The sequence below is a fragment of the Mixophyes fleayi genome, chromosome 6 (assembly GCF_038048845.1).
Source record: "Mixophyes fleayi isolate aMixFle1 chromosome 6, aMixFle1.hap1, whole genome shotgun sequence".
In the NCBI taxonomy this organism is placed as follows: Eukaryota; Metazoa; Chordata; class Amphibia; order Anura; family Limnodynastidae; genus Mixophyes; species Mixophyes fleayi.
This window is the reverse complement of record NC_134407.1, coordinates 25,986,781-26,003,905: the sequence shown is the minus strand read 5'-3', so window position 1 is coordinate 26,003,905 and position 17,125 is coordinate 25,986,781. Positions and strand designations below refer to the sequence as shown.

Below are 17,125 nucleotides of genomic sequence, written 5' to 3'. Positions count from 1 at the left end.
AGGCATCATGCCCAATAGCGTGTTCTGTAGCTTCAGCCTACATGAAGAATACAGAAATACAAGGGTGCATTTTCTTGGGTGACCTTTGTGGATATTACTGTAAAAAGTCTTATTCTGACAAGGTGAATGCTTCATAGCTATCAACAAAAATACTCCAGCTGAAAAGTCCTAAGTAGAAAATTTGTAAGAAGCAAAACATTGTTCTTCATTGTGATTTGTGCGACAAGAACTGCCTCTTAGTACACTGTCAGGCAGTGTGGATAGTTAGATTGCATTTGGTCAAAAGTCAGTGCTGCATTTAGGGTTTGTGTTGCTTGAGTAAGGCAACCATTGACTCTTCAGCTGTTGTGAACCACAAGTCCCAGCATGCCCTATCAGTCTCTGCTGTTACCTGCATCATAGGCAAATCGAGGGGGGTTTCCTAGTGCCTGGAAAACCCATCCAAGCCTGGGGCACTGTATAATTGAGGTGGCTGGACCGTGCTCCTGCTTCACACAGCTCTGCTTGAAAAGGGAGAGCTCCGTGCACCTAACAGTAGTGCACGCAGCATTGCCCATGTATATTATGGGGATAGAAAGAGTTGGAGAGCAGCAAAGTACTGTCTAAAATTATAGCCACGCCCCCATGCATGCTGGTCACGCCCACTGGCGGCGTGGTGTGGAAACCCCCCTCCACAATTTCTGCGTTTGCCCCTGTGCATGTTTCTCCCATGTGTCGAATAGCTCTCTTTATCATTAGAGCCCCGATCATGGTGTTATGTCTGTCTTTCATTGCCACAAACAAAAACCAATTTTTCATTCTTTTGTTCTGAGAATAAAACTTTTTTAATCCTATAGCCAGTGAAAGCTTCTCATGCTATCTTAGGATGGCGGTAACAGAACAGATATCGCGATAGCAAAAGTACCAATGCAAAACTTGTAAAATAGGCTTTCCGTGCAAAGGCAAGGGGATGCCTTCGCAGACGATGGTCTGGACAATAGTTATCATCACCCTCTGATAAATCTTCCCCAGAATCTCGGTTTATCTATATCACAGGTGCAGCATTGCACCTTATATTAAAGATATGTATGGCTGATACTTGGTGCACAGATAATTCAACAAAGAGAGAAATATCCATGTTCTTCCCAATGAATTAACCTGATCGGTATTATGTAATTGATGGTAAATGATATGCCCACTGCATGCTAACATTTTATTTAACGTAATTAAATCCAAGGTCATTTTGTGCATATAATTTTCTGCCTATCGGTTTTAGATTGTTAGATACACTTTCTAGAAGAGTGTAGCTAATGGTTACCTGCAATTTAAAGATTCTGCACAGTGCACAATTTTGTCCTCCCCTCATAACACATCAGTGCTGACAGACTTGTATGCATAGCCCAAAGGGGCATGACCTGAAAACAATGAAGATTTTTAAACTGTAGGCAAGTATGTATGGCCATCATAAAACATTATAGCAGGGTGTATCTAACCCATAGTTGCCAACATTGGCAGCTTGTGTCCTGGGAGGTCCGGGGGGGCAGGTGGGTGTGTGGGGGCGGGGCTCGAAGAATCGCGCCGTTAGCCCCGCGCCCAAAGCTGTCACCACTGGTTTCGACCAATAAAACCCTCCATTTACTTTCCACAGCCGGCCGGGAATCGGGAGAATTGCCCTCTCTCCCGGGAGTCCGGGCGACTGACCCAGATTTCGGGAGTGGCAAGTATGATCTAACCATCTAAAACAGATTAGCAGGGACCTGTATTCACAAAATGTACCACTTGGGTCTAAAAAAAAAGAGCAGAACAGTGGAATTAATCTATATTAAAAATAAATAAAAAAATAAATTAAGCTCTTGACAAGCAGGCGGAGAAACTGTCTGTGCCAAGAACTGGGAAAAAATTTGGTTCTTGGCATCAATTGAAAAAAAAAAAAAAAAATTGCATATTTGAATAATAAATCCCAAACATTTTCCCAGATATGATGTGATTGGTTTATGTATAATAATTCCTCAAGTTCACATGCTCATAACGCTAATCCCCAAGATATTTCTTCCCTCTTCTAATAACTTGTTCTGAGTGTTGATTAATATTGTCTTTGGTCCCTTCCTCATTGGATTGTTGGCCACCGGCAGTCCCATATTCGGTCTCAGTTCTTCAAATTGCCTCCTACCACCTTCTTTCAACTTGCACACCCCCCTCCTCCTAATATATTGGAACAAAACTTCAAATTCTTATACAACTGTTAGAGGTATTATACTACAGTTTTCTGCACACTTTAGACCTACTAAATGTATGTGTAACTTGCTCATTCTATTTATGTTGTTCTGTGTACTGGCTCGGGCAAATGCACAGTCCTTGCCGGATTTATACATTGTAATTTGCTATGACCTTGTTCGGTCCTTACTTTGTTTGTGGAAAATATGTGTTGGTGTTTTAGAAATAAAGTTATTAAAAATAAATAAATTAATTAAAACAGATGGCAAAGTCAGTGATTGAATTCAGTACCTGGGAAATTAATGGGAAGAATGGGAGTAAAGCAATATATCATAGGTGAAATGGATTTTATTGGCATGTATATCAATGGAAATTGAGTGGTATGATGCAATATCTTCTATTGATACTGACATAACAATGATTTCCCCAACTGTTCTTAGCGAAATACTGTACTTAGATTACATGTGATGTAATAATTCCATAAGAATGTAAAATATGTGTTTGTCAATATCTTACCAAATTGATTATATTACTATTAGGAATCAAATATATGTTATAATCCAGAGAAAATGGTCAGAAATATTCGGTGTATAATTCTAAGGTTTCACTGATTGTATGAAAACAACTGGCAAAATATTTTTTAATTTTTTTTCTCCCTTTTGGAGATACAGACCCTCTTTTGATCCCAAATACTCAGCTTTCCAGGCTGTACCTCTTTGGTCTTGTTCTAGAGAATAGACTCCTCCATTTGCTACCAAATCTGTGCATTTGGCGTCCAAATATTCAAAGTCACACTTACTTTAGAAGATTGAAATATAAAGGTGTGTTTTATTCTTTTTTTGTAAAAAACTCAAAACATGAAAACTGGTCTGTTAATAAAATGGGCAAACACACTGGCTATGTATAGGTCTATCCACAAGTCACTTATTGCTGAACCTATAATTACCTGCCAATCTGAAAAAAGTCAAATTCTTCATAATGCTTTCCCTGTCTACTTTTGAATTACAATAACCTGACCTGAAATAATTAATGAATTGCTGTTAAAGCATTTTATTATTAATGATGATAATACAATTTGGTTATTTGCAATCTTAAAGTAGGTAGGAAAGCAGAACTCAGCATTACACAGCTTCAGGACTACATGTTCCACGATGCACCTGGTCCTACGTCATCTAGAGGCGTGGCTTCTTCTAGTTGTAGCGTTAAGCGGCTAGTGATGGCCTCCTGGGCTAGCGGTGTCAGGGCCGTACTGCTGGACGTTAGCGGTGTATTGTATGACAGTGGCGGCCCGGCGGGGGGCACCGCCATCCCGGGGTCCGTAGAGGCAGTGAACAGGTGAAGTGTTGGACATATGGCGGCTTAGGCGTAGTGTATTACCTATTGGGCGGGGCCTGGGTCTTGGAAGAAGGCGTGGCTTATAGCGTAGTCGAGTATGACGTCAGGACTGTGTTATGTAGTATCTTCTAGGACAGTGATTGCTAACCTGTGACACTCCAGGTGTTGTGAAACTACAAGTCCCAGCATGCGTTGCCAGTAGATTACTAGCTGATAGCTGGCAAAGCATGTTGGGGCTTGTAGTTTCACAACACCTGGAGTGTCAAGGGTTAGCCATCACTGTTCTAGGGCTAGGCAAGATGTGTCACGTGACACATCTGATAGCCAGAGCATGCTGCTACTTCTAGTTCCACTACAGCTTGAGACCCACAGGTTGCCTACCTCTGCTTTATAATATACAGGACAGTACATTTTTAAAAGTGTGTCCTTAAATACCAGGAACCATTATGAAATTGGCAGGGCAGGTATATAACTAGAACCCTTTGTAGTTGTAAAGCAAATATACATTTATTTTAGCTCAGCCCTGGGAAAGGTTAAATGTATTATTGTGTGTCTGCAAATTGTATACATTTTGTAAGTATTCATTAAAGTTTAATTCTTACATTATCCCATTGATACCATGCTTAATATAAATATACATCAGTGTTCCAGTACTTTAGGACTAGTCTTTTGTCTTGGTATATTGCATTTAATGACACTAGTTTAAAATTATTAAAGAGACACACTTAATTTTGTATAAATGGGTGTAATTGTGATGAATTTGAAATATCAGATCCAGAGGCAGTTACAATGTGTGATTGGGAGATACATGGATTTGAATCTTGATTTTGCAGGAAATGAAGAATGACACTGAGTTACCTTTCAATTGTTGTCAGAGCAGAAACAGATTTTTACTCAGAAAATGTGATGCTTTCATTGCTCACTGTTGCACATATTGGTTATGAAATCTAAAATACTGGTCACTGATTTAGGGCAAATATTGATTTCCGTTTAAGCAACGTCACTGATGGCTACAATAGTCCTTTTGTTTTTGATGCTGTTGAAAAAACCCCAATATTGATTACCACATACTCTTCCTGCTCTCAGAGTGTAGGGAGAGTTTCGCTTGTCACAAGAATTCAGGGGTAATAGGGAAAAACTATTAAGAAATCTTCAGTATATGTAATGGATATTCTATGCTAAATATATTTTAATAGCAGATTAGACACATTAGCTGTAGTTTACAAATATGACATATTTATTTGTGAATTTTATTTTAGTGTATCACTATATTCTAACACTGATGTGTCATGGAAAAACGTAATTCTGAGTCATTTGCTATTTGGCCCATCAATACTATGCTCTGCTCCTGTTGGCAACCACTCCAATATAGAGATTAAAATAGCAACCTATGGGGGCTTATATACTGTACTCTTCTTGTGTGTAGTAAACTGTGGTATTTATTAGTGTGACTTTGTGTGTCAGATGTCGGCTAAACATAGTCTGTGTTGTTAGACCTATATTTAACTAGAGGTCTGTCAATGGCAGAGGTTAAACTTTTACCTCACGGCAAGCCACGTTACAGTACTGTATTTCAGTTTACAGTCTGCTAGTGGAATATTGACAGTAATGTATTACAATGTTCAGTAATGTATTACAATGTTTAACCTCGTCTTGCCCGGAGATTGTTTGTACCTAAATGACTGAAACCATTTTTGCATTGCGCTGACTTCATCAACAAGACTTATATTGAGGGTTTTTTCTTTCTCAGAAGAGAGAGACATTAATTTGGAAGGCGATTGTGTTAAATATATTTTTATTTTTATGGGCATAACATAGGGTAAATTGGGAAAAATCACAAAAGATATATACTCTTCTCATTAGGTACTTTTACACAATTATGGCAACCCCAGAAATTTATCCCAGTTCTCCCAAGTATGAGGTTTCCGGATAAGTGTACATTTTTTCAGAGTTTGTGGTAGGATTGCTGCCAGCATCTATAGATATGATTTTTCTACTGCTTCCCCATTTTCTTGTGTTTTTCACTTCTATCATGGGAGACCTTGGGGCGTTAAGATTCCAAAAGCTCTCCCCTAGTTTTAGGACAAATAAATCCAATACTAATTATTACAGCAGTTACATTCAGCTAGGGAAGGGAGGAGGTTAGTAGAGTGTAATATGTAGCTGGTAGTCCAGGTTCAACAAAGTCCTTTCTACTCTGTAAGGAATTCCCTGGGATGTCACATGATGATGTCACACGATGATGTCACAGGAATGTTCTGTTACAAATAAATAGGGCTTAGTGCTTCAGGATTTAACAAATGGTGTTCTTGAACGCTGTGTGTAAAAAATAAAAATAAAAAAAATGATGAGACCACTGTCCATGATTCCTGCTCCCACCAACGTATATCACGGCTGGCAGACAGTAGGGTCTGGACTTACAGGCAGTTGCAGTTGTGGTGTTAGCTGAAGTTCATCTCACTTACCTCTTTATGTGTGTTCTGCTTTATTACTGCATTTGTTCCCAATTGTTGTAAAGTATGCTGGGTCATTGAATAAATGTTAATTGTGCTGGTAACTCTGCTTTGCATTCAGATTTAAGTGTAACCCTCTTACTCTGAGAGTGTGCTCTAATGCTCCCTACATCTGCAGTTTCTTGTTCAGTGCAGGCAAAAGTTCCCGTATACACAATGGAGGCAGCCATTTTGTGGGCCAAACCAATATTCGTGAGAACACAGCCTAATAATTCACTCCGATGTCTGCTGCTTATGCCCTATTGATGTCACCCTCTTCCTCCCACAAAATGGCTGCCTTCATTTCGCGTGCAGGCTACAGGTACACTGTAAGATAGACTGCTCAGAGTTTGCGCCACTTCATGAATTTGCAGCATTTTTATACAATATTTTTTAATTTTCCCCTTGTAGTATGGCTTCTTCCTTTTCTTCTAGCGCACCCCAACAGCCCTTGTATATGTTTTTTTTGTAATGTGACCCTGGTATATTATCCACTTTTAAGGTCACCTGCTCACCATCATGCAGTAGTGCCATCTAAGACACATAACACCCCCTCTTCACAGCTCTCTCTGCCAAATGCTGTTTCCACACCATGCCACCAGTGGGCGTGACCAGCATGCATGGGGGCGTGGCTATAATTTTAGACAGTGCTTGGCTGCTCCCCAACTCTTCCTATCCCTATAATATACATGGGCAATGCTGCATGTACTACTGTTAGGTGCACGCAGCTCCCCCTTTTCAAGCAGAGCTGTGTGAAGCGGGAGCAGGGTCCATCCACCTCAATTATACAGTGCCCCAGGCTTGGAGAGGGGGTTTCCAGGCACTAGGAACCCCCCCCCCCTCGGTTTGCCAATGGTTTACAGCAATAACTTGTTAACATTCATAAGATGCACAGACTAATCCGGTCCAGCGATCAGCACTTAATCACGTGTGCATACAACTCCTTGATACTTCTTATATATCCTATGACCTTTAGGCTGTATGTAATTTAACTACCTAAGTTTCTTTCTTCTGTATTAGAGAGGTTTTTTTTTTTTTTTTAATGTTCTTGATGCCTAATAGCAAATGCATTTGTTGCACATAAAACAAATGGATAAACACATGGGACGTAAGTGTCTGGCACATTTGCCTGGCTTAAACCGGCCATATTACTGGTGCAGACCTTCACTGGTCTTATTAAGGGGCGTAAGACTCAGCTTATAGGCGTACACACACAGTTTTTACGGGCAGCATTTTTGAGCGTAAACTATGCCAAATTTGCTACAAACTCTGCATCAGCCCATATATATATATATATATATATATATATATATATATATATATATATATATATATATATATTAAAGAAAACTAGTGACTGTAGCCTTTAAGTAACTGAGTCAAAGCTAAGGCCAGTGAGGCTGATAGTCAGCGGTAAATATAAGACCAGACAAAAATATCCTTGTTGAAATGCATCAGGACGACGTCTCCGCTTACAGTAAATAATACACTTTCTGCCCACACTCCCCAAACTATAAACTCAACAATTGAGTACCTTTTAAACTGCACATTTACCCCGGTCACTTTTATTGATAGGTTAATCGTAACCAAAAAGTATACTTTCAGCCCCACTTTGTCTATTTGTGTTTAACCTATGTAGTGGCAAGTATAGTACATATACGTTTGCATTTGTAAGTGTGTCTGACCGATAGTGAACAGAAGGTGATGGCACTATTACAAAAACTCGACAAGGCTTCTACTTGCGTATGAATGGCTGAACTGGTTGGATATTTACAGCATATTGTTGTAGAGATGCACACAGCTTCTGTCTGAAGAAAATGCAATAACGAACTGAAAGCGACAGTATAAGTGAGCAGCTGCTGGCTGGTGCCCATGTCGGCCTCCTGCCAGGCAGAACGAGCCATTGATTTTGAGGAGTGCAAGCAGAAATGACCCATAAAGCCGTCCCACCCCACAGGAGGCTATTCACTGTGGTGTGTTAAACATGGAATTTATAAGCCGTAAAGCCTGTGCCTTCAAAGTAGTGTCCTTGCAAGACTTTACATCATACAATTGCCTCAAGCAAGGATGAGGTAGCCATTTTGTGTACTGAACCGATGATCCTATAGCTTATTAATTCATTGGCGTCTAGCAAATGTATAGGCTGTATTCTCATGAATGGCGTTTCAGTGCACAAAATGGCCGCCTTGATAATGTCACTCGTTCCTAGTGAATTCAAAGTCTGCATTTTGCTGGATATTATTTCAGTGCACAAAATGGCGGTTTTAGTGATGTCACTGGTTATTTATTGTATTGATATGCCGCATATATTGTTTCCACCCACAAAATGGCCACTGTGTGTAGGTGATGCGTGCACTTTAAATTCTGTTCTGTCGTAAGTGTTTATACACTTGTACAACTAATTTATAGTTGAATTGAAAAAATGTTGTTGAAGAGCATGAAACTGTATAAATATATAGCATTTCAAAAAGGATGGTTGCTTGATAGATCTTTACTGTAGGTTTTTTTTAGTGATCCTCAAACGTACAGCTTATTTTTACCTCTCCAATAAAAATGATTATTACTGATTAGGCTTTTGTGTCTCTCTAATGAGACAACAGATGCCTTGATCACAATTCAGATTCCTGTCAGCAGCCGACTAATGATTAAATAGCACAGGAGCCTCTACGCAGGTAATTGTTTAACCAACACAGATGTTTTGTGGAAGTCGTAAAAGATCAGAAGAGATGATTGTATGGTGGAATTAGGATCACATTAAACTCCTGTCAGCCAAACCGTTATATTGCATATAATGAGCGGGAAGTCATCCAAGAGGTAACGCCAATCAGTCTGAGCCTGAAGTGTGTATTTTGTTTTATCACTTTTCATTTATTCTTATTTGCTAAACTTTGCTGAGAGTGCCTCAGATTCCAGCGTTTGTGAAGTTTTATGATCTGAAATTATTGGGAGTTATTAAATATATACTAATTTATACTATAGTAAATAACACATGAGTGGAAAATGTTAAGTAAATATAATTAAGCTATGTTAATTTGCTAATATTCATAAGGATTTTTGAATTGGGAAATTTTGCTATAAATTTAACTAATTGTTGAGAAAGCCCAAATACTACATCTAACCTCACCAGACACATGTTTTATGTCCAGTCAGGACAGTTTATGGGTTTTGTTTTGTTATTTTGATTAAATTACTGGACTAATAATCCCATTGGTGTCGTTTTGTTTATTAATTATTTCATTTATTTCCTGACTAGACTGAACACCGCCTGTTTTCAATTGTTTTTAATGAATTTGTGGAATGTTCACAATTAAATATGTCTTGCTATAATAAGAAGCCTCGTGGAATTTTAATTTATGTTGTCAATTTTGGGTTTTTTTTGTTTGTTTTTTATCTATTACAAGTTAACCCGTGCATGATACTCATGCATTCTAGTCAAATCAAGCTACTTAAGGTCTTAAAAAGGTTCTTGTCATGCATTTGGACCTAGCCCAGGCCTCCTCAGGGGAAGAGCGTTACTTCCTGACGTAAGCGCCCTTTTTAATGTGTGTTCATGAGGTAAAATTACCTCACGAAAATGAGTTTGAGCCCTCAACTCGTAAATTTAGCCTTTACTACCCCTCCCACGGGGGGAAGGGGGGATGATGGAAGTTAACTGACTTGACTATTCTAATTTTTTTGTCAAATAATGTCAGTATACCAAATTTCAGGTCAATTGGATGAGCCCTTTCTGAGAAAATAGTTTTTTCCACACACACACTAACGCACGCCTCTACACATGTGTGTTCATGAGGTAAAATTACCTCACGAAAATGAGTTTGGGCCCTACCAAATTTCAGCCCTTTTTGAATTTTTTTTCCCACACACACTAAGAATTTAGTAGGTCAGTGTATAACTCCGCCCAGCAGGTGGCGCTGCAACTTGGTTTTTTTTTTTCCACACACACAGACAGACAGACGCCACTAAGCATTTATATATTAGATAATAAATATATTCTAGTTGTTGGTCTTTTAAAAGCACATTGTGGATATATTCTCTTTTTGGGTGTCTTGGTGTTTACAGCAAGGAGTCATTGCTTAAAGTGTAAGCGCAAGGAATATAAACCTATATTAAAGCTCTGCGTATGAGACCTTTATTTATACAGTACTTATTAAATGATACATAGGTGGTCTTACAATGATCAGTATTACAGTCCCAGCTGTTGTGATGGGGAGCTGCTATAATGATTTCTCTCAAAGTGGAAAGTACTGAGCTGAAAACTGTAATAATGGAAACTCTCTGCGGTTACCCAATTTTGTTTTTAAAGGATGGCTGCATGTTTTATTAATAGACCCTAGGGAATATTCTTATATAGTAGAAGCCTTAGCGGTTGTGTTTAGTTTAGCAGATATTTGCACCATTAGGGTAAATCATACTTGCAACTGTGTAGCCTAAATGACGCGATGTGCGGTAAATCCCGCCCGCCCCCCAGTCACGCCCCTCTCCCGGAATACACTTGCCAAAAGTTGGCAAGTATTGAGTAAGTACAATGGCTGGCAGCCTGATTATGGCTTTCCTTGGTCACCAGGTAAATATATCACTGCGCTGTACAGACCACTTCCTGTCCCTGGAACAAGAAAGCACATATTGTGGTCTACAGCAGGCCTAAACAACATGTGACTCCACGAGTTGTGAAACTACAATTCCCAGCATGCCCTGCCAGCTAACTACTGGCAGTCTGCTGGCAAAGCCTGATGGGACTTGTAGTTTTACAACACTTGAAGAGCCACATGTTGACCAGGCCTTGGCTACAGCATCTCTTTTTTTTTTGGAAAGCTTCCTGTGCACATTTGTAAATGTAATACACTATGTATACCAGCCGCAGGTGGTATTGTGGTACTGTACTGTATATATGCTCAGTATAAAAGATGCTTTATTGCGTATTTTGCCAGTGTGGGAGGGCCCTTGTTGGGAGTATTCTCTGGTACATGTAGGAACAGATGCTGCTTTCCTCATGTCGCACCGGCTGCTCACTGTTCTGAGAAGGTCACATAGTAATTTATTAGGAATAATTGGTCCCTGGTTTACTTGGCTCACCTGCATCATTACCCTCTGAGTGTGCCACGCTTGGCTGGCGTATTAGCGGCGTACGTTGGGATCTCGTTATCTCGTTATCCAAATGGCCTCATTTAAAAGAGAAAACCTCATGTTATGAAGGGCAATTACACATTAAGTGCTGTGTATAATTTTCATCTGCCTGATGGCCAGAGCCCCAGAGTTGTGTTTAACCTCGGACTATATAGGCCGGAGGCAGCGCAAGGGCTCAGGTACCGCAGTATGGTCTCCCCCTCTGAGTTCTGTGAGTTCTGTGCAGTGTAGTCTTTACCCTACTGAGGACCGTTCTGCTTTTACAGTTATACAGAAATGTGGACAGGTTATATGCAAAGGGGTAACAATAGCCATAGAAATCAATGCAATGGGGCAGCACGGTGGCTAAGTGGTTAGCACATCTGCCTTACAGCACTGGGGTCACGAGTTCAATTCCCGACCGTGGCCTTATCTGTGTGGAGTTTGTATGTTCTCCCCGTGTTTGCGTGGGTTTCCTCCGGGTGCTCCGGTTTCCTCCAACACTCCAAAGACATACTGGTAGGTTAATTGGCTGCTAACAAAATTGCCCTTAGTCTGTCTTGGTCTTTCTGTGTGTGTGTGTTAAGTGATTTAGACTATAAGCCCCAATGGGGCAGGAACTGATGTGAGTGAGTTCTCTGTACGGCGCTGCGGAATTAGTGGCGCTATATAAATAAATAGATGATGATGAAGTTGTTACACTGTCCCTATAGGTTTACATCACATGTACTGAATCTGATATACATTGATTTAAGCTGTCTCTCCTTTTGTATGGTAGGATCCGGCAGGCTGGGTTGAAGTTACGATTCTGCACAAATGAGTCACAGACCACACGAAGCCCATTCGTCCATAAACTACAGAAGTTTGGTTTCAGTATATCTGAGGATGAAGTTACTGCTCCCGGCCCCGCTGCAAGTAATATGATGCTGGAACGAGGATTGCGTCCTCACTTATTGGTCCATGATGGTAAGTGTGAAACGCAAGCGCATGATTGGCTACTTACAGGCTCATAGGAAATCAGGAAACCTCAGCCTTTACCGAGTGCCCATTCTTATAGTGCAGAGACTGATGAGTGAACGATACAGCTTGGTCACTGCAAAACATCTGCAGATATTAGAATGATTGTTTATACAAAAATATATTGTATATTCTATATCATTATTGTATATACAGATATGGGATCTATTACACAGCCCAACAAAAACTTTTCTTTTTCGTTGCTAAAGATATGTGAACGAATTTAGGGTGTTTTGTGGTTGTTCAATTCAAAAATGAAAGTATTTTTTTTCGAATTGGCTCTAGTTCTTGAGATAATGGATAACCTCAATTAATAGGGAACTTAGCCATAACGCGTGCATATGGGAATCTGACAGAACATTCTAGCAGGTGAGACACGCAAATATTCTACAGGGTAAAACTTGCCCTTAAAGACATAGGCATTTTAAATTTAGCTGTCAAAGTCGCCAGATATCGGCAAGTTGCAGAACTCACAGTTTAATACATTAACCCCTAGGTCAGCGTTGGCTAACCTGTGACAGTCCAGGTGTTGTGAAACTACAAGTCCCAGCATACCCTTCCAGCAATAAGGTGCTATATATTGGCAAAGCATGCTGGGACTTGTAGTTTCACAACACCTGGACTGTCACAGGTTAGCCAACGCTGCCCTAGGTGTTCACTCCGCGATCATTCTAGAATATTCCCCCTCCGTATATAAGTGAGCGATCACCCAACCAGCAGTCATTGGGCGGTTAACAGTTGGATATACAAAGTACCCTTGTTTTATCTGCTTATGGGATAGTAGGGCGAAGATCATTGGGGAAAAAGTGACATAGCTTTCAAGAGAAAACATGACTGTAGGTGCAGCAAACATCATTAACCAGCCATTGGTTGACAGGGAAAAAATTAATTCTCCCAGCACTCTATATCAAGCTGGGACTAATGAAACAATTTGTTAAGGACTTGGAGAAAGATGGCGGTTGCTTCAAATACATTTGTAGACCGTTCCCTGGACTAAGTTTGTAAAAACTAAAAGCTGATATCTTTGGTGGCCCTCAAATTCGTTAAACTTATCAAGGATTCTTCTGTCACAAAATGTATGAATAGTGTGGAAGCTTCTGCCTGGTGCAGTTATGTCTCCGTTGTCCAGAACTTCTCGGGTAACCACAAAGCAGACAGTTATAAAGAACTGGTGCAATGCTCACAATTTATAAAAATTTGGTTACTAATTTGAGCATAAAGCTGCACGTTATCCATAGCCGTGTACACAGATTTCCATATGATCCTGGTGATTTTAGTGAGGGACAAGGGGAGAGGTTTCATCAAGATATAAAGGTGATGGAGGAAAGGTATCAAGGCAGATGGGACAGACACATGATGGCAGATTATTGCTGGAGCCTCCAACATCATTGTCCTGATAACCCACATACAACGAAATCGTACAAACAGCTTTTTACTATACATTAATTGTAATTATCCGAATCGGCTTACTATTGGCTTACTATGCTCATCTTTCATTATACCGAATAAAATGCCATTATGTATTTCATGTGTTTACCTTTGTATGATTTGAGACCATTTCAAGTTGATTTGTAAGTAGCTCTGCCTGACCAATATTTTTTTTGCATTTCTATGTTTTTCAATGGGTTACCAATTATCTAACAAAATTAGAGCCAATCTAGCAATACCGATGTCATATTCGGAATCCGCACCACAGAGTTACCCCAAAATCACTCTCTTATGATTGCCAATAAAATGAGTGTTGACCAGTATTCTCTATAAAGCTGGGGACTTAGGGTTGTTCCGTAATTTGAAGCGTCATGCTGAAAACATGCTAAATTAAATCTATAAGTAACCATTGTCTTTTCACAAACTGCCCCTGGTATTTCCCTCCATATTACGTTTTAGCAGTGCTCCTCACAGTGACCAGAGAAGAAAACTCTCAGTGATTATGTTTGTGTGTTTGACACCAGAAAGCAGCAATTGGTTTACGCTTCTTCTGTTTGTTTTTCAGAACAGTTTGAATAAGGGATTTCTATATTAATGTAAACTTTCATTTTAGATTGTTTACACAGGGACTACATCTAAACATGTATCCTGAGAACCTTAATATATACAGATTACTCACCCTTCTTTAAAAAAAAAAAAATAAAATGCTCCTAATAATTTATTTGTGAGATTGTTGAAAGATATACAATAAATAAAAATAACACGATAAAGCAATGCACTAATGTCTGTGTAATATCTGTAAACACCGACCTCCTTCCTCACTACAGATCTTCTCCCTGAGTTTCAGTCCACTGATAAATCTGATCCTAACTGCGTTGTAATTGGAGACGCGGCGGAAAATTTCTCTTATCAGAACCTCAACAAAGCATTTCAGGTGCTACTCAGCCTAGAGAAACCAGTTCTCCTGTCTCTAGGAAAGGGGTGAGTGCCTTTGTTCCTTCTAATTCAATATATTATACTGCACAGCAAGGTTACAAAGCTTATTCTACCTGTATTTCCTATTGTCTCTTAGTGTATGATCTTAGTCTGCTTCTGTACTTGTATTTTTACACTGAAAGCAGCATATCGATTTGTTAGGAACCAAAGAGACACTTGGTGACCAATATTGGTTTCATATTGATCGATAGGCTGCATTGCCATTCATAGGGGGAATTCAATTGGCTGCGAGGTGCCGGAACGGTCCAATGAGACACGTTGTGGCAGAGATTTTAGTAACGTGATAGCCAGCAAGGTGCACAGTCGGACATCAGAACTAACTGAATCTGCCCTAATAATTACAGTATGCCCACACAATCCATTGAATGCTGCCAATATGTAGAAGATTGCTATCTAAACCTAAAATACTTTGTATTTATATTTTTCTTTAGACGTTATTATAAAGAAACTGATGGCTTGAAGATAGATGTAGGGGCCTACATGAAAGCTCTGGAGGTAAGCTGTGCTGTGTACACCATTGAACACTGGGGGCTCGTACACACTGACGGTGCAGAACAACGCTGGTCAGAAGAGCAGACAAATCCTTGTGCTTTGTCCTTGCTGTAACAGTGCCAGGGTCATTATCACATCTCCGTACTCCCGGCAGCATAGAGTACTGTGTTCTGAATGAGCATTCACAAACAACGCCAACATATGTCAGCGCTGTAGACAACATCAAGATTAATACATAGGAAACGATTTGTGTGTGTGTGTATAGGTCTATATGCTGACATTGCTGTTCCTTCTACTGTGCATGTCAAATTGCACTTAATAAGTACAAGCGTTAAATGCTTAATGTTCACCCTATATGTATGAGATCCTACACATTACACCTCAGTAATCCCTCTTCTATCTGTCAGTATGCCTGTGATATCACCGCCGAGGTCGTGGGAAAACCATCGAAGAACTTCTTCCTGTCCGCGCTGACAGAGATGGGAGTGTCGCCACATGAGGTAACATACATCCAACGCTCGTGCCTTAGTAACGAAACGCATGTATCATGCTTGTCCGTAACTCACAGGACTTCATTCAATTCAATAAATTAAGTCCTGCTCAGTACATGGGAAGGTCATATGTGTCATGTGCTACACTAGGAGCTAACACCCTAGAGTAGCACCAGGCAGAGGATCATTTTATTTATTTATATATATATATATATATATATATATATATATATATATATATATATATATATTATATGAGATAGTGGCCATAGTATTTGTTTATTGATAGTGTGCTGCAACTCCTAGTAAGTCATAGTCTGGTGCTTTCATGTTTTTATACTATAGCCCCATGTACAGAAAATTATTTTATCATAATCTAATCCCTGGTGCGGATCAAAGCTTGCACTGGGTATAATATATGATTAAATAAAGGGACTACCTCTAGTGAAGTGAGTAAATTGTACATTTAGTATAGTATTACTGGTGATGTAGTAATTATGTAGGTTGACTGACCAATTAGGATTGTTCTAACCCATGAAAATCACCATCTTACAGCATTTTCTGTCTTGTCAGCGACTGACTTCATGCTTTCAGTGAATTGCACGATGGATGCTTAGACATAGATCATAAGTAACCAGTGTCGTCTCAGTATTGGTCATGTCTCATTGTAATGAAGTGTCTCAGTGATGTCACAAAACGGCCTCCTCCATTGTGTGTAGCTGACATTACTTTAAATGGGGAATTCAGTTGGCACCGTGCTACTGTAAAAATAACGGTAGTAGAATTAACGCTGCGATAATCTGGGGGGAATTGAATTCCCCTCTAAAAGTGATTGTGATAGGTATAGTTCTCTGTGCTGGTAGAGTTTTACGACTTCACCTCCTCGTATTTTCTCTTCCATTTTGCCGGTCCCAGGCTGTCATGATTGGGGACGACGTGGTTAATGACATTGGAGGGGCGCAGAGCTGTGGTATCCGAGCTGTGCTGGTCAGAACAGGGAAATACAGGTTAGACCCCTCTTACTGGACACAAGTCTCTGTCTCTTGTTCTACCACATGACAGCGTGATCTTCCTCTCTTCCAGACCTAGTGATGAGAACCACCCGCAAGTGACCGCTGACGGATATGTGGATAACTTGGCCCAGGCAGTGGATGTCCTCCTAGCTTCAAGGGTAACTGACCAGTGACCTCACTAAGTTCTCTACAACAAACCAGCAGAAGTGCCTTGAATGTGTCGTTTCTGGATGATGTCTTTAGGATAAATTATAGAGTTCTATAATTAATGTAGTGTTGGAGGACAATGAAAGGGAAGTATCTAGAAATTAAATGTAGTAGGTGAATGTTTATACCTTTCTGTGGGGATAATGTGTATTCCCCTGAATGCATCACTTTGTGAACCAATACTTTAGCTAAAAGTGGTTCATGAGCCATTAATGGTTTGTAAGATCACCCTTTTATCAGGAGCTGCTGAGATCCATTGCTGTATGTCTTGGTGATGGGATATATTAGTTTGTTTTTTAAATATTAAACCTGCAACTGTAACCTTCTCTCGTGGGCGCTTTCTATTATTGCATTTTGT

The 17,125-nt window shown here is 39.9% G+C and overlaps 1 protein-coding gene across 2 annotated transcripts; it reads left to right on the top strand.

Annotated features, from left to right (window-relative positions):
* Nucleotides 1–3,366: 3,366 nt before the first annotated feature.
* Nucleotides 3,367–17,088, top strand: LHPP (phospholysine phosphohistidine inorganic pyrophosphate phosphatase). 2 transcript variants are annotated; one of them, XM_075216071.1, is made up of 7 exons: nucleotides 3,367–3,528; nucleotides 11,902–12,089; nucleotides 14,396–14,549; nucleotides 14,996–15,059; nucleotides 15,464–15,556; nucleotides 16,463–16,554; nucleotides 16,631–17,088. In XM_075216071.1, the coding sequence occupies exons 1-7, from the start codon at nucleotides 3,410–3,412 to the stop codon at nucleotides 16,731–16,733; spliced, it is 813 nt and encodes a 270-aa protein (XP_075072172.1). In that variant the 5' UTR covers nucleotides 3,367–3,409; the 3' UTR covers nucleotides 16,734–17,088. The 2 variants fall into 2 exon arrangements, with proteins under 2 accessions (XP_075072172.1, XP_075072173.1); XM_075216072.1 differs by lacking the exon at nucleotides 3,367–3,528 and adding an exon at nucleotides 3,845–3,900.
* Nucleotides 17,089–17,125: the final 37 nt, after the last annotated feature.

Coding starts and splice junctions, on each gene's coding strand:
- LHPP (XM_075216071.1), top strand. CDS start 3,410: ATGGCCTCCTGGGCTAGCGGTGTCAGGGCCGTACTGCTGGACGTTAGC. Junction 12,090..14,395: donor TCACTTATTGGTCCATGATG/GTAAGTGTGAAA, acceptor TCCTCACTACAG/ATCTTCTCCCTGAGTTTCAG. Junction 16,555..16,630: donor GTCAGAACAGGGAAATACAG/GTTAGACCCCTC, acceptor CCTCTCTTCCAG/ACCTAGTGATGAGAACCACC.